This window comes from Zosterops lateralis, assembly GCF_965231275.1.
Source record: "Zosterops lateralis genome assembly, chromosome: 1".
In the NCBI taxonomy this organism is placed as follows: Eukaryota; Metazoa; Chordata; class Aves; order Passeriformes; family Zosteropidae; genus Zosterops; species Zosterops lateralis.
The window spans coordinates 1,809,282-1,832,364 of NC_139762.1; the positions used below are offsets into that span (position 1 = coordinate 1,809,282).

Sequence of the window (23,083 nt, forward strand, 5' to 3'; positions counted from 1 at the left end):
CTCTGTGTGTACACGGAATATTTTAACAACCTGGAATTTCTGGATTATCGAGGATAAAACCTGGCTCAATCCCTGCTGCTGCTCTGATCTTTGGGATAAAGATGCTCCAGCACAGCTGCCCAGGTGGAAATGAAGTGCTCTGATAAAGTGGGATAAAGATATGGATAAAAAAACCCAGGAATGCTCCCTGTGCACACCTGCACATGGAATATTTTAACAACCTGGAATTTCTGGATTATTGATTTCTGGATTGATCCCTGCTGCTGCTCTGATCCTTGGGATAAAGATGCTCCAGCACAGATGCCCAGGAGCTCTGGGCTGGGAATGAAGTGGGATAAAGATATGGAGAAAGAAAAACCAGGAATGCTCTGTGTGTACACGGAATATTTTAACAACCTGGAATTTCTGGATTATCGAGGATAAAACCTGGCTCGATCCCTGCTGCTGCTCTGATCCTCGGGATAAAGATGCTCCAGCACAGCTGCCCAGGTGGAAATGAAGTGCTCTGATAAAGTGGGATAAAGATATGGAGAAAGAAAAACCAGGAATTCTCCCACACGGAGAATATTTTAACAACTGGAATGGAATATTTTAACAATTTCGCCAGTAGGAAATTTCTGGTGGGAAATGGAGGGAAAAGTTTGGGAGAACAGGAGTGGGGTGGAGGGATGGGCTCTGCACCCCCCTTTGGATGGGGTTTGTCATGGATTTGGGATTTGCTGTCCAGGCAAACCCCCCCTGACACCTTTTGGAGTCTGTCCAGAGTTCCGGGCACTGTCACAGCCCATCATTCCCAGTTTTCCACCCCCAGGGCTTGGATCAACTTCCCAAATCCCTCTGCAGACTCCACGTGGATGTTTTGGCCCCCACCAGCTCCTGTCCAGGTCGTGCTGGGTGGTTTTTTTTAGGAGAAGACACGAGCAGACATGGAAGGGAAGCAAATTCGGGGCTCGGGATTTGGGGTCACCCTGATCTGTTGGGTCAAAACCCAACACAGAACATTCCCAAAGGACAAATTCCGGGATATGGATGTTCCTTCCATCCCTCCCATCCCGTGGAATAATCCCAGAATCCCAGAATGGTTTGGGCTGGAGGGGACCTTAAATTTCATCCCATTCCAACCCAACACCTCCCACTATCCCAGCTCGGTCCAAGCCCTGTCCAACCTGGCCTTGGACACTTCCAGGGATGGAAGATGGATTGAGAAATGGATAATGGGGGTTCAAATTTGCCTTTAGGGGTCTCAGTCCCTTGTCAGGGATGGTGGGAAGGGAGGGAACACAATGGAGATAATTTTTGGATCCCTGGGAAGAGCAGGGATGGAAAGGGATCTTAAATTTCATCCCATTCCAATCGAACATTTTGCTCTATCCCAGTTGGCTCCAAGTCCTGTCCAACCTGGCCTGGGACACTTCCAGGGATGGAAGATGGATTGAGAAATGGATAATGGGGGTTCAAATTTGCCTTTAGGGGTCTCAATCCCTTGGCAGGGATGGTGGGAAGGGAGGGGACACAATGGAGGCAATTTTTGTATCCCTGGGAAGAGCAGGGATGGAAAGGGACATTAAATATCATCCCATTGCAACTCCAACACTTTCCACTATCCCAGCTCCTTCCAATCCCTTTCCAACCTGGCCTGGGACACTTCCAGGGATGGAAGATGGATTGAGAAATGACTATTGAGGGTTCAAACTGGTGTTTAGGGGTCTCAGTCCCATGGCAGGGATGGTGGGAAGGGAGGGGACACAATGGAGATCAATTTTGGATGATCGGGGATGGAAAGGGACCTTAAATTTCATCCCATTCCAACCCAACATTTTGCTCTATCCCAGTTGGCTCCAAGTCCTGTCCAACCTGGCCTTGGACAATTCCAGGGATGGAAGATGGATTGAGAAATGGATATTGAGGGTTCAAATTTGCCTTTAGGGGTCTCAGTCCCATGGCAGGGATGGTGGGAAGGGAGGGGACACAGTGGAGATCAATTTTGGATGAGCGGGGATGGAAAGGGACCTTAAATTTCACCCCATTCCAACCCTGACACCTTCCACTATCCCAGCTGGCTCCGAGTCCTGTCCAACGTGGCCTTGGACACTTCCAGGGATGGAAGATGGATTGAGAAATGGATATTGAGGGTTCAAACTGGTGTTTAGGGGTCTCAGTCCCATGGCAGGGATGGTGGGAAGGGAGGGGACACAATGGAGATAATTTTTGGATCCCCAGGAAGAGCAGCAGCCTGGAGAGATCGGAGGAATCAGCCTGGGAATTTTCCATCCCTTTAAACTGGTTTATGCTTCATGGATATTTGGATTTAGAGCGGAATTTCCCTTGGGAAAACCTTATTTATCTGCAAATCATCCATCTGGAGCTAAGCCAGTCACCTGCAGGGACACAACGGGGAGAGAAAATCCTGGATATTCCTTCAAGGGATTCCTGGAGACTCTCCCTTCTTCTCTCTTGGTACAAAGAGGGAAAACTCCACCTGAGGGAAGCGGGAGGAATTCCAACATCCCACCCACCATCCCCTAGGAATATTTTTTGCCCTAGGATACCCTGACACATCGCAAATTGCAGCTGACACCAACTCCCTGAAAAACCGTGCCATCCCGATTTTTTTTTATCCTTCTAGGAAAAAAAACAAACAAAAACAAAACAAAAAAACCCCACCAAAAACAAACAAACAACAACAACAAAAAAACAACAAAACAAAAAAACCCCACCAAAAACAAAAAAAAAAACCAAAACAAACAAACAAAAAAACCCCCAAAACCCAAAAAAAACCCCCAAAAAACCCCCCCAAAAAACCCCCATAAAAAACTCACAAAAAACCCCCCCAAAAAACCCCAAAAAACAACAAAAACAAAAAAACCACAAAAAAAAAAACCCAAAACCAAAAAAAACCCCAAAAACAAAAACCAAACACCAAACCAAACCAAACCAAAAAAAAAAAAAAACCAAACCAAACCAAAAAACCAAAAAAAAACCCAAAAAAACCCAAAAAACCCCCAACCAACCAAAAAAAAAACAAAAAACAAAAACAAAAACAAAAAAACCCCAAAACCCCCCAAAAACCAAAACAAAAAAACCACCCCAAACCCCCCCCCCAAAAAAAAACCCCTGAAAGGATTTTTTGTTTTGTTTTATTTTTGTTTTAGGTAAAAACGGAGCCGCCTACCTGAAATATCCCAGGATAAGGACAGCGACTGTGAGGGATCCCAGGGAGATGGAGTATCCAACAGTATAAATCAAATAGAGGCGATCAAAGACCTCCTGCAGCAGAAACGATGGAGAAAAACAGCGTCACCCACGGCACCGCGCAAAAACCCGGCAGCACGCGGAGAACCGGAGCCTTTCTGGGAATAACGGATTCCTTTGGGAATAACAGATTCCTTTGGGAATAATAGATCCCTTTGGGAATAACAGGTTCTTTTTGGGAATCCCAGGTCCTGTTGGAATCCCAGGTGATTGAGGAGTCTCAGGTCCTTTGGGGATCCCAGATAATTTGGGAATTCCAGGTCCTTTTTGGGAATACCAGGTCCCTGTGCAATGCCAGGTCCTTTGGGAACCCCTGATTTCTTTGGGAATCCCAGGTCCTATGGGAACCCCAGATTTCCTTGGGAATCCCAAGTCCTTGGAGAATCCCAGGTCCTCTGGGAATCCCAGATTCCTTTGGGAATTCCAGATCCTCTGGAAACCCCAGATTTCTTTGAGAATCTCAGGTCCTATGGGAATCCCAGGACCTTTGGGAATCCCAGATCCTATGGGAATCCCTGGTCCTTTGGGAAACCCAGATCCCTTTGGGAATTCCAGGTCCCTTGGGAATCCCAGGTCCTTGGGGAATCCCAAATTCCTTTGGGAATTCCAGGTCCCTTGGGAATCCCAGGTCCTTTGGGAATCCCAGATCATTTGGGAATCCCAGGTGCTATGGGAATCCCAGATTCCTTTGGGAATTCCAGGTCCCTTGGGAATCCCAGGTCCTTGGGGAATCTCATATTCTTTGGGAATCCCAGGTCCTTTGGGAATCCCAAGTCCTATTGGAATACAAGATCCTATGGGAATCCCAGGACCTTTGGGAATACCAGATTCCTTTGGGAATTCCAGGCCCTCTTGGAATCCCAGATTCCTTTGGGGATTCCAGATCCTTGGGGAATCACAGATCCTATGGGAATACCAGATCCCTTCGGAATCCCAGGTCCTTTGGGAATCCCAAGTCCCTGGGGAATCACAGGTCCTATGGGAATTCCAGCTCCTTTGAGAATGCAAGGTTCTATGGGAATCCCAGATCCTCTGGGAACCACAGATTTCTTTGGGAATCTCAGATCCTTTGGGAATCCCAAGTCCTTGGGGAATCCCAGATCCTATGGGAATCCCAGATCCTCTGGGAACCCCAAATTTCTTTGGGAATCCCAAGTCCTTGGGGAATCCCAGGTCCTGTGGGAATCCCAGGTCCTATGGGAATACCAGATTCTTTGGGAATCCCAGATTCCTTTGGGAATCCCAGGTCCTATGGGAATCCCAGGTCCTTGGGGAATCCCAGATCCCTTGGGAATCCCAGATCCTTTCAGAATCCCAGGTCCTATGAGAATACCAGATTCCTTTGGGAATTCCAGGTCCTATGGGAATCCCAGATCCTTGGGGAATCCCAGGTCCTGTGGGAACCCCAGATTTCTTTGGGAATCTCAGGTCCTATAGGAATTTCAGGTCCTTTCAGAATCCCAGGTCCTATGGGAATACCAGATCCTTTGGGAATTCCAGATCCTCTGGAAACCTCAGATTTCTTTGAGAATCTCAGGTCCTATGGGAATCCCATGTCCTACAGGAATCCCAGGTCCTATGGGAATTTCAGGTTCCTTTGGGAATCCCAAGTCCTTGGGGAATCACAGATCCTATGGGAATCCCAGATCCCTTGGGAATCCCAGATCCTATGGGGAATCCCAGATCCTTGGGAATCCCAGGTCCTTTGGGAATCCCAGGTCCTTTGGGAATCCCAGGTCCTTGGGTATTCCAGCTCCTTTGAGAATCCAAGGTTCTATGGGAATACCAGGTCCTTTGGGAATCCCAGACTCCTTTGGGAATCCCAGATCCTCTGGGAATCCCAGACTCCTTTGGGAATTCCAGATCCTCTGGAAACCACACATTTCTTTGAGAATCTCAGGTCCTATGAGAATCCCAGGTCCTTTGGGAATCCCATGTCCTACAGGAATCCCAGGTCCTATGGGAATTTCAGGTCCTTGGGGAATCCCAGATCCTTGAGGAATCCCAGGTCCTTGGGGAATCCAAGGTTCTATGGGAATCCCAGGTCCTTGGGGAATCCCAGATTCCTTTGGGAATTCCAGGTCCCTTGGGAAATCCCAGGTTCTTGGGGAATCCCAGATCCTTGGGGAGTCTCAGGTCCTATGGGAATCACAGGTTCTTGGGGAATCCCAAATCATTTAGGAATCCCCGGTCCTTTGGGAATCCCAGGTCCTATGGGAATACCAGATCCTATGGGAATCCCAGGTCCTATGGGAATTCCAGATTCCTTGGGGGATCCCAGGTCCTTGGGGAGTCACAGATCCTATGGGAATCCCAGATCCTTTGGGAATCCCAGATCATTTGGGAATCTCAGGTGCTATGGGAATCCCAGATTCCTTTGGGGATCCCAGATCCTTGGGGAATCCCAAATCCTTTGGGAATCCTGTCTTTCTGTCAGTTTGGGAAAGTGGGGTTTGTGTTCCCTGAGGTGGGGAGGTGGGATTTCCCTGAGAGATTCGTGATGGAATTGGGTTCATCCCATACCTGGGAATTTTGACGCAATTTCATCCCAAAGGAACCCAAAGCGCTTTACAAACTCCTGGCCCAATTCAGGGAATTCGGAATTTTTAGGATCACTTGGGGAATTTTTACCTGGACAAAATTTCCTGCTGGGCTGGGAATTTTCCCAAGGGATTAATGACAGAGTTGGGTTCATCCCATGCCTGGGAATTTCACAGCAATTTCATCCCAAAGGAACCCAAAGCCCTTTACAAACTCCTGATAAAGTGGGATTTAGGGATCCCAATTCCAATTCAGGGACCACTTGGGAATTTTTACCTGGACAAAATTTCCTGCTGGTCTGGGGATTTTCCCAAAGGATTAATGATGGAGTGGGGTTAATCCCATACGTGGGAATTTTGACACAATTTCATCCCAAAGGAACCCAAAGCACTTTACAAACCTCTCTTCCAATCCAGAGATCACTTGGGAATTTTTACCTGGACAAAATCCCTGCTGGGCTGGGAATTTTGTGATTTGGGTTCATCCCATACCTGGGAATTTCGACACATTTTCATCCCAAAGGAACCCAAAGCACTTTACAAACTCCTGATAAAGTGGGATTTAGGGATCCCAATTCCAATTCAGGGACCACTTGGGAATTTTTACCTGGACAAAATTTCCTGCTGGGCTGGGAATTTTCCCAAGGGATTCATGATGGAGTGGGGTTCATCCCATAACTGGGAATTTCACAGCAATTTCATCCCAAAGGAACCCAAAGTGATTTACAAACTCCTGGCCCAATTCAGGGAATTGCGAATTTTTAGGATCACTTGGGGAATTTTTACCTGGACAAAATTTCCTGCTGGGCTGGGAATTTTCCCAAGGGATTAATGACAGAGTTGGGTTCATCCCATGCCTGGGAATTTCACAGCATTTTCATCCCAAAGGAACCCAAAGCGCTTTACAAACTCCTGATAAAGTGGGATTTAGGGACCCCAATTCCAATCCAGGGACCACTTGGGAATTTTTACCTGGACAAAATTCCCTGCTGAGCTGGGAATTTTCCCAAGGGATTCATGATTGACTGGGATTAATCCCATATGTGGGAATTTTGACACAATTTCATCCCAAAGGAACCCAAAGTGATTTACAAACTCCTGGCCCAATTCAGGGAATTGGGAATTTTTGGGATCACTTGGGGAATTTTTACCTGGACAAAATCCCTGCTGGGCTGGGAATTCTCCCAAGGGATTAATGATGGAGTTGCGTTCATCCCATGCCTGGGAATTTTGACACAATTTCATCCCAAAGGAACCCAAAGCCCTTTACAAACTCCTGTTCCAATTTAAGGATCACTTGGGAATTTTTACCTGGACAAAATCCCTGCTGGGCTGGGAATTTTGTGAGTTGGGTTCATCCCATACCTGGGAATTTCATGGCATTTTCATGCCAAAGGAACCCAAAGTGATTTACAAACTCTTGGCCCTATTCAGGGAATTGGGAATTTTTGGGATCACTTGGGGAATTTTTACCTGGACAAAATTCCTGCTGGGCTGGGAATTTTGCAAGGAATTATTGATCAAGTTGGGTTAATCCCATAACTTGGGAATTTTGCAGTATTTTCACCCCAAATCAACCCAAACTTTACAAATTCTCAGCCAAATTCAGGGATCACTTGGGAATTTTTACTGGACAAAATTGCAGGAAAAGGAGCCCAAAGCACTTTACAAACTCCTGATAAAGTGGGATTTAGGGATCCCAATTCCAATCCAGGGACCACTTGGGAATTTTTACCTGGACAAAATTCCCTGCTGAGCTGGGAATTTTTCTGGAATTTCACAGTCTAACCTGGGGGAGTTTAACCCACACCAGAAAACAGGGGGAGGAAATACTTTGGCCATGGGATATACGAGGAAAGAAATTATCCGCGTTTATTTTTCCCTCTTTTTTTTTTTTTTTTTTTTTTTTTTTTAATAAAATCCCTGAGCAACCTCTGCCTGTGGTTACCCAACCCAGACACGGCCTGAGCTTTGCCAAAATCCCTTTGGAAAAGGTCCTGTCCCAGGAGAGCCCCTAATAATTAATCCTTTAGGAAGTTTTAGGTTGTTGCTTTCTAAAATTGGCCTCGAAACCTTGAAATTCCCATTAAATATCAGGATATTTCCCTTGATCCTGCAGGGAATTCCTGGAAAGGGTTAAAAGGCCTTTCCCAGACTGATTTTAGCAATAAATCCCCTCCAAAAAAATATGTTTCTTCTGGTTCCCATTGGAAAAGGTCCCGTCCCGGAAAAGCTCCTAATAATTAATCCTTTAGGAAGTTTTAGGTTGTTACTTTCTAAAATTGGCCGTGAAACCCTGAAATTCCCATTAAATATCAACATATTTTCCTTGATCCAGATGGGACTTGCAGGGAATTCCTGGAAAGGGTTAAAACGCCTTTCCCAGACTGATTTTAGCAATAAATCCCCTCCAAAATATTTATTTCTTCTTGTTCCCATTGGAAAAGGTCCCATCCCATCCTTGATCCTGCCGGGATTTACAACCAAACTCATGGAATTCCTGGAAAGGGTTAAAAGGCCTTTTCCCAGACTGATTTTAGCAATAAATTCCGCCCTAAAAATTTTTTTTTCTTCTGGTTCCCATTGGAAAAGGTCCCATTAGGAAAGGTCCCATCCCGGGTTTCTAAAATTGGCTTCGAAACCTTGAAATTCCCATTAAATATCAACATATTTCCCTTGATCCAGATGGGACTTGCAGGGAATTCCTGGAAAGGGTTAAAAGGCCTTTTCCCAGACTGATTTTAGCAATAAATTCCACCCTAAAAAATATATATATCTTTTTCCTGGTTCCCATTGGAAAACGTCCCATCCCATCCTTGATCCTGCCGGGATTTACAACCAAACTCAGGGAATTCCTGGAAAGGGTTAAAAGGCCTTTTCCCAGACTGATTTTAGCAATAAATCCACTCAAAAAAAAAAAATTATTTCTTCTTGTTCCCATTGGAAAAGGTCCCATTAGGAAACGTCCCATCCCGGGTTTCTAAAATTGGCCTCGAAACCTTGAAATTCCCATTAAATATTGAGATATTTCTCTTGATCCTGCAGGGAATTCCTGGAAAGGGTTAAAACGCCTTTTCCCAGATTGATTTTAGCAATAAATCCCCTAAAAAAAAATATTTCTCCTGGTTCCCATTGGAAAAGGTCCCATCCCATCCTTGATCCTGCCGGGATTTACAACCAAACTCAGGGAATTCCTGGAAAGGGTTAAAAGGCCTTTCCCAGACTGATTTTAGCAATAAATTCCACCCTAAAAAAAAAAAATATATATATATATATATATATATCTTTTTCCTGGTTCCCATTGGAAAAGGTCCCATCCCGGGTTTCTAAAATTGGCCTCGAAACCTTGAAATTCCCATTAAATATCAGGATATTTCCCTTGATCCTGCAGGGAATTCCTGGAAAGGGTTAAAAGGCCTTTCCCAGACTGATTTTAGCAATAAATCCCCTCCAAAAAAATATGTTTCTTCTGGTTCCCATTGGAAAAGGTCCCATCCCATCCTTGATCCTGCCCGGATTTACAACCAAACTCAGGGAATTCCTGGAAAGGGTTAAAAGGCCTTTTCCCAGACTGATTTTAGCAATAAATTCCACCCTAAAAAAAAATAAATATATATATATATATATATATATCTTTTTCCTGGTTCCCATTGGAAAAGGTCCCGTTAGGAAAGGTCCCATCCTGGGTTTCTAAAATTGGCCTCGAAACCTTGAAATTCCCATTAAATATCAGGATATTTCTCTTGATCCTGCCGGGAATTCCTGGAAAGGGTTAAAAGGCATTTCCCAGATTGATTTTAGCAATAAATTCCACCCTAAAAAAAAATCTTTTTCCTGGTTCCCATTGGAAAAGGTCCCATCCCATCCTTGATCCTGCCGGGATTTACAACCAAACTCATGGAATTTCTGAAAGGGTTAAAAGGCCTTTTCCCAGACTGATTTTAGCAATAAATTCTGCCCTAAAAATTTTTTTTCTTCTGGTTCCCATTGGAAAAGGTCCTGTCCCAGAAAAGCTCCTAATAATTAATCCTTTAGGAAGTTTTACGTGGTTATTTTCTAAAATTGGCCTCGAAACCCTGAAATTCCCATTAAATATTGAGATATTTTCCTTTATCTTGCTGGGATTTGCAGCCAAACTCATGGAATTCCTGGAAAGGGTTAAAACGCCTTTCCCAGACTGATTTTAGCAATAAATTCCGCCCTAAAAAAAAAAAAAAAAAAAAAAAAAAAAATCTTTCTTCTGGTTCCCATTGGAAAAGGTCCCATCCCATCCTTGATCCTGCAGGGATTTACAGCCAAACTCATGGAATTTCTGAAAGGGTTAAAAGGCCTTTTCCCAGACTGATTTTAGCAATAAATTCCGCCCTAAAAATTTTTTTTCTTCTGGTTCCCATTGGAAAAGGTCCCATTAGGAAAGGTCCCATCCCGGGTTTCTAAAATTGGCCTCGAAACCTTGAAATTCCCATTAAATATCAGGATATTTCCCTTGATCCTGCAGGGAATTCCTGGAAAGGGTTAAAACGCCTTTCCCAGACTGATTTTAGCAATAAATCCCCTAAAAAAAATTTATTTCTTCTTGTTCCCATTGAAAAAGGTCCCATCCCATCCTTGATCCTCCAGGGATTTACAGCCAAACTCATGGAATTCCTGGAAAGGGTTAAAACGCCTTTTCCCAGACTGATTTTAGCAATAAATTCCACCTTAAAAAAAAAAAAATATATATATATATATATCTTTTTCCTGGTTCCCATTGGAAAAGGTCCCATTAGGAAAGGTCCCATCCCGGGTTTCTAAAATTGGCTTCGAAACCTTGAAATTCCCATTAAATATCAGGATATTTCCCTTGACCCTGCAGGGAATTCCTGGAAAAGGTTAAAATGCATTTCCCAGACTGATTTTAGCAATAAATCCCCTCCAAAATATTTATTTCTTCTTGTTCCCATTGGAAAAGGTCCCATCCCATCCTTGATCCTGCCGGGATTTACAACCAAACTCATGGAATTCCTGGAAAGGGTTAAAAGGCCTTTTCCCAGACTGATTTTAGCAATAAATTCCACCGTAAAAAAAAAAAAAATATATATATATATATCTTTTTCCTGGTTCCCATTGGAAAAGATCCCATCCCATCCTTGATCCTGCCGGGATTTACAGCCAAACTCATGGAATTCCTGGAAAGGGTTAAAAGGCCTTTTCCCAGACTGATTTTAGCAATAAATTCCACCGTAAAAAAAATAAAAATATATAATTTTCCTGGTTGCCTGCTGGCCTTGCTGAGGAATGCTGTGCTCTGAATGGCAGCTCTGATGGGGATTTGGGCTTTGGAATGCCAAACCTCAGCCCCGTTACATCAGAATCCACACATTTGTAAAATGTTTCTCCGCGGTTTTATTTTTTTTTTTGCGCCGGAGGAGCGAAGCCCTTTTTGCCAATATTAATTTAGTGAGTGTGTGTTTTGTGCGTATTTATGGGATATTTTTATAGGGTTTTTTTTTTATAGATGTGTGTCTGTGAAGGCAGCAGGGAAAAGTTAAGGAGAGGAGATTTTATTTTTTTATTTTTTTTTTTTTTTTAGGGGGGAAAAAATATCCTGGCGTGATTTTGTTGATGCCAAGTTGGAATCGTCTTGGAGATGGAAAAGGTTTGCCTATGTAGTAAAATAATAAAATTAAAATTAAAATTAAAATTAAAATTAAAATTAAAACGAAAACTAAAATGAAAATAAAAATAAAAATAAAAATAAAATTAAATTAAAATCAAAATTAAAATTAAAATTAAAATTAAAATAGCAAGAAAATTAAAATTAAAGCTAAAATGAAAATGAGAATCAAAACTAAAACTAAAACTAAAATTAAAATTAAAATTAAAACTAAAATGAAAATGAAAATAGAAATAAAAATAAAAATTAAAATAAAAATAAAATTAAATTAAAATCAAAATTAAAATGAAAATGAAAATTAAAATAACAAGAAAATTAAAATTAAAACTAAAATGAAAATGAAAACTAAAACTAAAACTAAAATTAAAATTAAAACTAAAATTAAAATGAAAATGAAAATAGAAATAAAAATAAAAATAAAAATAAAAATAAAAATAAAAATAAAAATAAAAATAAAATTAAATTAAAATCAAAATTAAAATGAAAATGAATATTAAAATAACAAGAAAATTAAAATTAAAACTAAAATGAAAATCAAAACTAAAACTAAAACTAAAATTAAAATTAAAACTAAAATTAAAATGAAAATGAAAATAGAAATAAAAATAGAAATAAAAATAAAAATAAAAATAAAAATTAATTAAAATCAAAATTAAAATTAAAATGAAAATTAAAATAACAAGAAAATTAAAATTAAAGCTAAAATGAAAATGAAAATCAAAACAAAAACTAAAATTAAAATAAAATGAAAATAAAAATAAAAATAAAAAATAAAAATATAAATAAACAAACAAAAAAAATTAATAAAAATAAAAAATCAAACAAAAATTAATAAAAATTAAAAAATAAATAATAATGACAATCTCACTCCAAGGTTGGACTCCTCAGTAATCCAAGACTTGTGAAGGCCTTAAAAAAAAAAACCCTGAGCCCCATTCAGAAATTCCATTGGGATGATCCAAGATTCCTATGGGTGGGAATGGCCTTGGGAAGAGCCTCTGGAGCAAAAAAATTGAGATTTTCCACTCCCATTTCCCTATTTCTCCCTCACTTGGAGCTCAGGACTGGAAATTCCCAGGAGCTTTTCCTCTCTGGATTTACCCATGAGGGGAAAAAAATAATCTCTAAAGGAATTCCAAGTCAAATCCCACCTGGAAAGATGTTGGGAAATTTGATTTATTGATGGGGCACTCAGATCCTTGGGGAAAGACTTTGGAGAAAAAAAATTGACGTTCTCCACTCCTATTTCTTTATTTCTGCCTCACTTGGAGCTCAGGACTGGAAATTCCCAGGAGATTTTCCTCCCTGGATTTACCCATGAGGGAAAAATAATCTCTGAAGGAATTCAGAGTCAAATCTAACCTGGAGTCACTCTGGAAAACCATTGGGAAATGTGATTTGTCATTTAATCAAACCCGGCCTTGCCACACCAATGTAATTTGGTTTAATTATCGTTTAATCAAACCTGACCTGGCCACGAGATCCTGGTTTATAAACCGTGATAACTAAACCAACGTAATTTTTTTTAATTACCGTTTAATCAAACCTGACATTGCCACGAGATCCTGGTTTATAAACCGTGATAACTAAACTAATGTAATTTTATTTAATTATCAGTTAATCAAGCCTGGCCTTGTCACGAGATCCTGGTTTACAGAGTGTGATAAGCAAGCCAACGTCATTTGATTTAATTATCATTTCATCAAACCTGGTCCTGCCAAACCAAAGTAATTTGATTTGTCATTTAATCAATCCTGGCCTTGCTGTGAGATCCTGGGTCACAGAGTGTGATAATCAAACCAATGTAATTTGATTTAATTGCCATTTAATCCAACCTGGCCTTGCCATGAGATCCTGGTTTACCAAGCGTGATAATTAAACCAACGTAATTTGATTTAATTCTCGTTTAATGAAACCTGGCCTTGTCAAACCAATGTAATTTGATTTATTATCATTTAATCAAACCTGGCCCTGCCACGAGATCCTGGTTCATATACCATGATAACCAAACCAACATAATTTGATTTAATTATCATTTAATCCAACCTGGCCTTAATTTGGTTTAATTATCATTTAATCAAACCTGACATTGCCACGAGATCCTGGTTTATAAACCGTGATAACTAAACCAATGTAATTTTATTTAATTATCAGTAATCAAACCTGACATTGCCACGAGATCCTGGTTTATAAACCGTGATAACCAAACCAACATAATTTGATTTAATTATCATTTAATCCAACCTGGCCTGGCCACGAGATCCTGGTTTATAAACCGTGATAACTAAACCAATGTAATTTTATTTAATTCTCATTTAATCAAACCTGGCCTTAATTTGGTTTAATTATCATTTAATCAAACCTGGCCTTGCCACGAGATCCTGATTTACAAAGCATGATCACCAAACCAACTTAATTTGATTTAATTATCATTTAATCCAACCTGGCCTTGCCACGAGATCCTGGTTTATAAACCGTGATAACCAAACCAACGTAATTTTATTTAATTATCAGTAATCAAACCTGACATTGCCACGAGATCCTGGTTTACAGAACGTGATAACCAAACCAACATAATTTGATTTAATTATCATTTAACCAAACCTGGCCTTGCCATGAGATCCTGGTTCACAGAATGTGATAACGGAACCAATTTAATTTGGTTTAATTATCATTTAATCCAACCTGGCCTTGCCACGAGATCCTGGTTTATAAACCGTGATAACCAAACCAACGTAATTTTATTTAATTATCAGTAATCAAACCTGACATTGCCACGAGATCCTGGTTTACAGAACGTGATAACCAAACCAACATAATTTGATTTAATTATCATTTAACCAAACCTGGCCTTGCCATGAGATCCTGGTTCACAGAATGTGATAACGGAACCAATTTAATTTGGTTTAATTATCATTTAATCCAACCTGGCCTTGCCACGAGATCCTGGTTTACAGAGAGCGACAACCAAACCAACGTAATTTAATTATAATTTAATGATAATGATTTGATCAATGTTTTAATTAAATTATTTAATTATTAAATTATTTAATTCTCATTTAATCCAAAGCACCCTGGCCTGGTGGAGTCATCCCTGCCCACGACACAGAATCAGAACTCCCTGGACTTTTGGGTCATTCCCAACCCCAAATCAATCCAGAACGCCACAATTCCATAAATTTTATTCCTGCAGGAAATTCTTTCTATGTGTACAAAAAGGAAAAGGAAAACCAACTGGAGCAGGAATTTTCTGGTGGCAAATCCTATTCTGATTTTCCTGGGGGGCCGTGCCCTGAATCCAAATTATTTTTTTTTCTTTTATCCTTTTTTATTCCCCTTTTATTCCCCTTTTATTCCCATTTTATTCCTCTTTTATTCCCCTTTTATTCCTCTTTTATTCCCCTTTTATTCCCCTTTTATTCCCCTTTTATTCCCCTTTTATTTCCCCTTTTATTCCCCTTTTATTCCCATTTTATTCCCCTTTTATTCCCCTTTTATTCCTCTTTTATTCCCATTTTATTCCCATTTTATTCCCCTTTTATTCCCTTTTATTCTCCTTTTATTCCCATTTTATTCCCCTTTTATTCCCCTTTTATTCCCATTTTATTCCCCTTTTATTCCCCTTTTATTCCTCTTTTATTCCCCTTTTATTCCCATTTTATTCCCCTTTTATTCCCATTTTATTCCCCTTTTATTCCCATTTTATTCCCCTTTTATTCCCCTTTTATTCCCCTTTTATTCCCCTTTTATTCCCATTTTATTCCCCTTTTATTCCCATTTTATTCCCCTTTTATTCCCCTTTTATTCCCCTTTTATTCCCATTTTATTCCCATTTTATTCCCCTTTTATTCCCCTTTTATTCCCCTTTTATTCCCATTTTATTCCCATTTTATTCCCCTTTTATTCCCCTTTTATTCCCCTTTTATTCCCCTTTTATTCCCATTTTATTCCCATTTTATTCCCCTTTTATTCCCATTTTATTCCCCTTTTATTCCCCTTTTATTCCTCTTTTATTCCCCTTTTATTCCCATTTTATTCCCCTTTTATTCCCATTTTATTCCCCTTTTATTCCCCTTTTATTCCCCTTTTATTCCCCTTTTATTCCCATTTTATTCCCATTTTATTCCCATTTTATTCCTCTTTTATTCCCATTTTATTCCCCTTTTATTCCCATTTTATTCCCATTTTATTCCCCTTTTATTCCCTTTTTATTCCCCTTTTATTCCCTTTTTATTCCCCTTTTATTCCCATTTTATTCCTCTTTTATTCCCATTTTATTCCCCTTTTATTCCCCTTTTATTCCCATTTTATTCCCATTTTATTCCCCTTTTATTCCCTTTTTATTCCCCTTTTATTCCCTTTTTATTCCCCTTTTATTCCCATTTTATTCCCATTTTATTCCCCTTTTATTCCTCTTTTATTCCCATTTTATTCCCCTTTTATTCCCCTTTTATTCCCATTTTATTCCCATTTTATTCCCCTTTTATTCCCATTTTATTCCCCTTTTATTCCTCTTTTATTCCCCTTTTATTCCCCTTTTATTCCCTTTTTATTCCCATTTTATTCCCATTTTATTCCCTTTTTATTCCCCTTTCCCATTTTATTCCTCTTTTATTCCCCTTTTATTCCCATTTTATTCCCCTTTTATTCCTCTTTTATTTCCCTTTTATTCCTCTTTTATTCCCATTTTATTCCCCTTTTATTCCTCTTTTATTCCCATTTTATTCCCCTTTTATTCCTCTTTTATTCCCCTTTTATTCCCATTTTATTCCCATTTTATTCCCCTTTTATTCCCCTTTTATTCCTCTTTTATTCCCCTTTTATTCCCCTTTTATTCCCCTTTTATTCCCCTTTTATTCCCCTTTTATTCCCCTTTTATTCCCCTTTTATTCCCCTTTTATTCCCCATTTATTTCCCGGAGCTGGGAGGGATCCAGAGTTTTTTTTTTTATTTAAGTGAGGGGTGGGATCAGCAGCACAAGGAGGGTGGAAACACAAAAATAGGATTTTCCAGATGGAATTCCCGCAGAATTTCTCTGCTGATTCAGATGTCGTTAAGGGCACATCTGGATTTGGGGGGTTTTGCTGCTTTGGGACATAAATAAAGCCAGAAAAAACAGAAAAAAATAAAAATCTCTTTCCTTGATTTCTTGATTTGCTTCTCCCTTTTTTTTTTTTTTTTTTTTTTTTTTTTTTTTTTTTTTGTTTTGTTTTGTTTTGTTTTGTTTTGTTTTGTTTTTTTTTTGTTTTTTCTTGACAGGAAAATGGGACTAAATAAAAAGCTGAATGGGATAATATTCACAAAATGGGATAATATTCACAAAATGGGATAATATTCACAAAATGGGATAATATTCACAAAAGGCACAGAAAAGGCCCTGATTTCCAGGGAAAATTTTGAATTTTCTGATGATCCTGTTCCTCACATCCACAGAAATTCCAGGCTCTCAAATTCATCCCAAATCTGGAGAGAATTTGGGATCAATTTTCACGAAAGATCCCCCAGTTTAGCCTCAGACACCCCAAATTACTCCCAGAAATCCTCAATTTACTCCCAGAAATCCTCAATTTACTCCCAGACACCCCAATTTATTCCCAGACACCCCAATTTAGACATCCATTAAATAATAATAATAAAAAAAATATTTAAATTCCTTTCCCACCCAAACCATCCCGGGATTCTCAGATTTTATTTCCAGGACCAAATCCATGAGGACGGAACCTTGGAATTAAATGAAATTATGAATAAAAACATCTCTCAGATGATTTTTTTAATTCTTCCACAGACTTTACTGCCCTGCTGCAAATTCCTGACGCTTTTCTGGCATTTCTGGGTGAAATTTGAGGATAAATCCATCCAAACTCCTCTCCCAAGACGCCCAGAAAACTCCAGAATTTCAACATGGAATGAGGATGGCGCTTTGGAATTTATTAAAATTATGAATTAAAAACATCTCTCAGATGATTTTTTTAATTCCTCCACAGGCTTTACTGCCCTGCTGCAAATTCCTGACTCTTTTCTGGCATTTCTGGGTGAAATTTGGGGATAAAACAACCCAAACCCCTCTCCCAAGACCCCCAGAAAACTCCAGAATTTCAACATGGAATGAGGGTGGCACCTTGGAATTTACTAAAATTACGAACCAAAACATCTCTCAGATGATTTTTTTAATTCCTCCACAGACTTTACAGCCCTGCTGCAAATTCCTGACTCTTTTCTGGCATTTCTGGGTGGAATTTGGGGATAAAACAACCCAAACCCCTCTCCCAAGACCCCCAGAAAACTCCAGAATTCCAGTGTGGAATGAGGATGGCGCTTTGGAATTTATTAAAATTATGAATTAAAAATATATCACAGATGATTTTTTAGTTCCTCCACAGACTTTGGAGGTGCCCTGCTGCAAATTCTTGACGCTTTTCTGGCATTTCTGGGTGAAATTTGAGGATAAATCCATCCAAACTCCTCTGCCAGAACCCCCAGAAAACTCCAGGATTCCAACATGGAATGAGGATTTCACCTTGGAATTTACTAAAATTACGAACCAAAACATCTCTCAGATGATTTTTTTAATTCCTCCACAGATTTTACTGCCCTGCTGCAAATTCCTGACTCTTTTCTGGCATTTCTGGGTGGAATTTGAGGATAAATCCATCCAAACTCCTCTCCCAGGACCCCCAGAAAACTCCAGAATTCCAACATGGAATGAGGGTGGCACCTTGGAATTTACTAAAATTATGATTTAAAAACATCTCTCAGATGATTTTTTTATTTCCTCCACAGCCTTTACTGCCCTGCTGCAAATTCCTGACGCTTTTCTGGCATTTCTGGGTGGAATTTGGGGATAAAACAACCCAAACTCCTCTCCCAGGACCCCCAGAAAACTCCAGGATTCCAACATGGAATGAGGATGGCACTTTGGAATTAACTAAAATTCTGAATTAAAAATATATCTCAGATGATTTTTTAATTTCTCCAAAGACTTTACTGCCCTGCTGCAAATTCCTGACTCTTTTCTGGCATTTCTGGGTGGAATTTGGGGATAAAACAACCCAAAATCCTCTCCCAGGACCCCCAGAAAACTCCAGGATTCCAGTGTGGAATGAGGATGGTACCTCAGAATTAACTAAAATTATGAATTAAAAATATCTCTCAGATGATTTTTTAATTCCTCCACAGATTTTACAGCCCTGCTGCAAATTCCTGACTCTTTTCTGGCATTTCTGGGTGGAATTTGGGGATAAAACAACCCAAAATCCTCTCCCAAGATCCCCAGAAAACTCCAGAATTCCAACATGGAATGAGGATTTCACCTTGGAATTTACTAAAATTACGAACCAAAACATCTCTCAGATGATTTTTTAATTCCTCCACAGGCTTTACTGCCCTGCTGCAAATTCCTGATGCTTTTCTGGCATTTCTGGGTGAAATTTGGGGATAAAACAACCCAAACTCCTCTCCCAGAACCCCCAGAAAACTCCAGAATTCCAGTGTGGAATGAGGGTGGCACCTTGGAATTGACTGAAATTATGAAACCAAAACATCTCTCAGATGATTTTTTAATTCCTCCACAGATTTTACTGCCCTGCTGCAAATTCCTGACTCTTTTCTGGCATTTCTGGGTGGAATTTGGGGATAAAACAACCCAAAATCCTCTCCCAGGACCCCCAGAAAACTCCAGAATTCCAGTGTGGAATGAGGATGGCGCTTTGGAATTTATTAAAATTATGAATTAAAAATATATCACAGATGATTTTTTAGTTCCTCCACAGACTTTGGAGGTGCCCTGCTGCAAATTCTTGACGCTTTTCTGGCATTTCTGGGTGAAATTTGAGGATAAATCCATCCAAACTCCTCTCCCAGAACCCCCAGAAAACTCCAGGATTCCAACATGGAATGAGGATTTCACCTTGGAATTTATTAAAATTATGAATTAAAAATATCTCTCAGATGATTTTTTTTAATTCTTCCACAGATTTTACTGCCCTGCTGCAAATTCCTGACTCTTTTCTGGCATTTCTGGGTGGAATTTGGGGATAAAACAACCCAAAATCCTCTCCCAAGATCCCCAGAAATCTCCAGAATTCCAACATGGAATGAGGGTGGCACCTTGGAATTTACTAAAATTACGAACCAAAACATCTCTCAGATGATTTTTTAATTCCTCCACAGGCTTTACTGCCCTGCTGCAAATTCTTGACGCTTTTCTGGCATTTCTGGGTGGAATTTGGGGATAAAACAACCCAAAATCCTCTCCCAGGACCCCCAGAAAACTCCAGGATTCCAACATGGAATGAGGATGGCACTTTGGAATTAACTAAAATTCTGAATTAAAAATATATCTCAGATGATTTTTTAATTTCTCCAAAGACTTTACTGCCCTGCTGCAAATTCCTGACGCTTTTCTGGCATTTCTGGGTGGAATTTGGGGATAAATCCATCCAAACTCCTCTCTCAAGACCCCCAGAAAACTCCAGAATTCCAGTGTGGAATGAGGAATTAACTGAAATTATGAACCAAAAACATCTCTCAGATGATTTTTTAATTCCTCCACAGACTTTACTGCCCTGCTGCAAATTCCTGACTCTTTTCTGGCATTTCTGGGTGGAATTTGGGGATAAAACAACCCAAAATCCTCTCCCAGGACCCCCAGAAAACTCCAGAATTCCAACATGGAATGAGGGTGGCACCTTGGAATTTACTAAAATTACGAACCAAAACATCTCTCAGATGATTTTTTTAATTCCTCCACAGACTTTACAGCCCTGCTGCAAATTCCTGATGCTTTTCTGGCATTTCTGGCTGAAATTTCGGGATAAAACAACCCAAACCCCTCTCCCAAGACCCCCAGAAAACTCCAGAATTCCAACATGGAATGAGGATGGCGCTTTGGAATTTATTAAAATTATGAATTAAAAATATATCACAGATGATTTTTTAGTTCCTCCACAGACTTTGGAGGTGCCCTGCTGCAAATTCCTGACTCTTTTCTGGCATTTCTGGGTGGAATTTGAGGATAAATCCATCCAAACTCCTCTGCCAGAACCCCCAGAAAACTCCAGAATTCCAACATGGAATGAGGATGGCACTTTGGAATTAACTAAAATTCTGAATTAAAAATATATCTCAGATGATTTTTTAATTTCTCCAAAGACTTCACTGCCCTGCTGCAAATTCCTGACTCTTTTCTGGCATTTCTGGGTGGAATTTGAGGATAAAACAACCCAAACTCCTCTCCCAGAACCCCCAGAGAACTCCAGAATTCCAGTGTGGAATGAGGATTTCACCTTGGAATTAACTCAAATTACGAACCAAAAACATCTCTCAGATGACTTTTTAATTCCTCCACAGATTTTACAGCCCTGCTGCAAATTCCTGACGCTTTTCTGGCATTTCTGGGTGAAATTTGGGGATAAAACAACCCAAACTCCTCTCCCAGGACCCCCAGAAATCTCCAGGATTTTGGCATGGAATGGGGATGGCACCTCGGAATTTATTAAAATTATGAATTAAAAATATATCTCAGATGATTTTTTTAATTCCTCCACAGACTTTCCTGCCCTGCTGCAAATTCCTGATGCTTTTCTGGCATTTCTGGGTGAAATTTGGGGATAAAACAACCCAAACCCCTCTCCCAAGACCCCCAGAAAACTCCAGAATTCCAACATGGAATGAGGGTGGCACCTTGGAATTTACTAAAATTACGAACCAAAACATCTCTCAGATGATTTTTTTAATTCCTCCACAGACTTCACTGCCCTGCTGCAAATTCCTGACGCTTTTCTGGCATTTCTGGGTGAAATTTGGGGATAAAACAACCCAAACCCCTCTCCCAGGACCCCCAGAAAACTCCAGAATTCCAGTGTGGAATGAGGAATTAACTCAAATTATGAGCCAAAAACATCTCTCAGATGATTTTTTAATTCCTCCACAGACTTTACAGCCCTGCTGCAAATTCCTGACGCTTTTCTGGCATTTCTGGGTGGAATTTGGGGATAAAACAACCCAAAATCCTCTCCCAGAACCCCCAGAAAACTCCAGAATTCCAGTGTGGAATGAGGAATTAACTGAAATTATGAACCCAAAACCATCTCTCAGATGATTTTTTAATTCCTCCACAGACTTTACTGCCCTGATGCAAATTCCTGGCTCTTTTCTGGGATTTCTGGGTGGAATTTGAGGATAAATCCATCCAAACCCCTCTCCCAAGACGCCCAGAAAACTCCAGAATTTCAACATGAAATGAGGATGGCACTTTGGAATTTATTAAAATTATGATTTAAAAACATCTCTCAGATGATTTTTTAATTCCTCCACAGACTTTACTGCCCTGCTGCAAATTCCTGACTCTTTTCTGGCATTTTTGGGTGGAACTTGGGGATAAAACAACCCAAAATCCTCTCCCAGGACTCCCAGAAAACTCCAGAATTCCAACATGGAATGAGGATGGCACTTTGGAATTAACTAAAATTATGAATTAAAAAACATCTCTCAGATGTTTTTTTAAATTCCTCCACAGACTTCACTGCCCTGCTGCAAATTCCTGACGCTTTTCTGGCATTTCTGGGTGAAATTTGGGGATAAATCCATCCAAACTCCTCTCCCAAGACGCCCAGAAAACTCCAGAATTCCATCATGGAATGAGGGTGGAACTTTGGAATTTATTAAAATTATGAATTAAAAATATCTCTCAGATGATTTTTTTTAATTCCTCCACAGATTTTACAGCCCTGCTGCAAATTCCTGACTCTTTTCTGGCATTTCTGGGTGGAATTTGGGGATAAATCCATCCAAACTCCTCTCCCAGAACACCCAGAAAACTCCAGGATTCCAACATGGAATGAGGATGGCACTTTGGAATTTACTAAAATTATGAATTAAAAATATATCTCAGATGATTTTTTAATTCTTCCACAGATTTTACTGCCCTGCTGAAAATTCCTGATGCTTTTCTGGCATTTCTGGGTGAAATTTGGGGATAAATCCACCCAAACTCCTCTCCCAGAAACCCCAGAAAACTCCAGAATTCCAGTGCGGAATGAGGATGGCACTTTGGAATTTATTAAAATTATGAATTAAAAATATATCTCAGATGATTTTTTAATTCCTCCACAGACTTCACTGCCCTGCTGCAAATTCCTGACTCTTTTCTGGCATTTCTGGGTGGAATTTGGGGATAAATCCATCCAAACTCCTCTCCTTCCCTGGGATTTTGGGAGATGGAGATCCCCTCCTTTCCCCAGGATTTTGGGAGATGAAAATCCTCTCCTCAAATTCCCTCTGTGGAATTTGGGGGCAAAATGGGCTAAAAATCTACCTGAGGTCCATCACTTTTCATTTGTGCTGCATTTTATCCCAAAGATCGAGGAGCTCCAGGGATAAAGGTCACCCTCAATCCTGGTTTTGAGGGAATTTTGGGAACAGAAGAGAAGGGTCAGGACAAAAGTCCTTTTAGGTGGGATTTTGGGGAATTAGGAATTCCTGGCTGGGCTGGAATTCCCAGAGAAGACAAGTTGGAATTTTCTGCTGGAAAAGGGGATCCAGGGCTGGGATTGTGCCCCTCTGCCCCCTCAGGTGAATCCCCACCTGCAGAGCTGCCCCAGCCCTGGAGCCCAAAATTCCCACTGGGAATTTTCCC

At 40.1% G+C, this 23,083-nt stretch overlaps 1 protein-coding gene across 3 annotated transcripts in view; it reads right to left on the reverse strand.

The window, feature by feature from the left end:
• PTH1R (parathyroid hormone 1 receptor) overlaps window positions 1-23,083 on the reverse strand; it is a 125,997-nt gene that overhangs the window by 58,924 nt on the left and 43,990 nt on the right. For all 3 annotated transcript variants that reach the window (XM_083864174.1, XM_083864173.1, XM_083864175.1), the window contains one exon: window positions 3,173-3,267. In XM_083864174.1, the coding sequence (XP_083720300.1) occupies window positions 3,173-3,267 (95 nt within the window). The remainder of the gene's footprint in view (window positions 1-3,172; window positions 3,268-23,083) is intronic.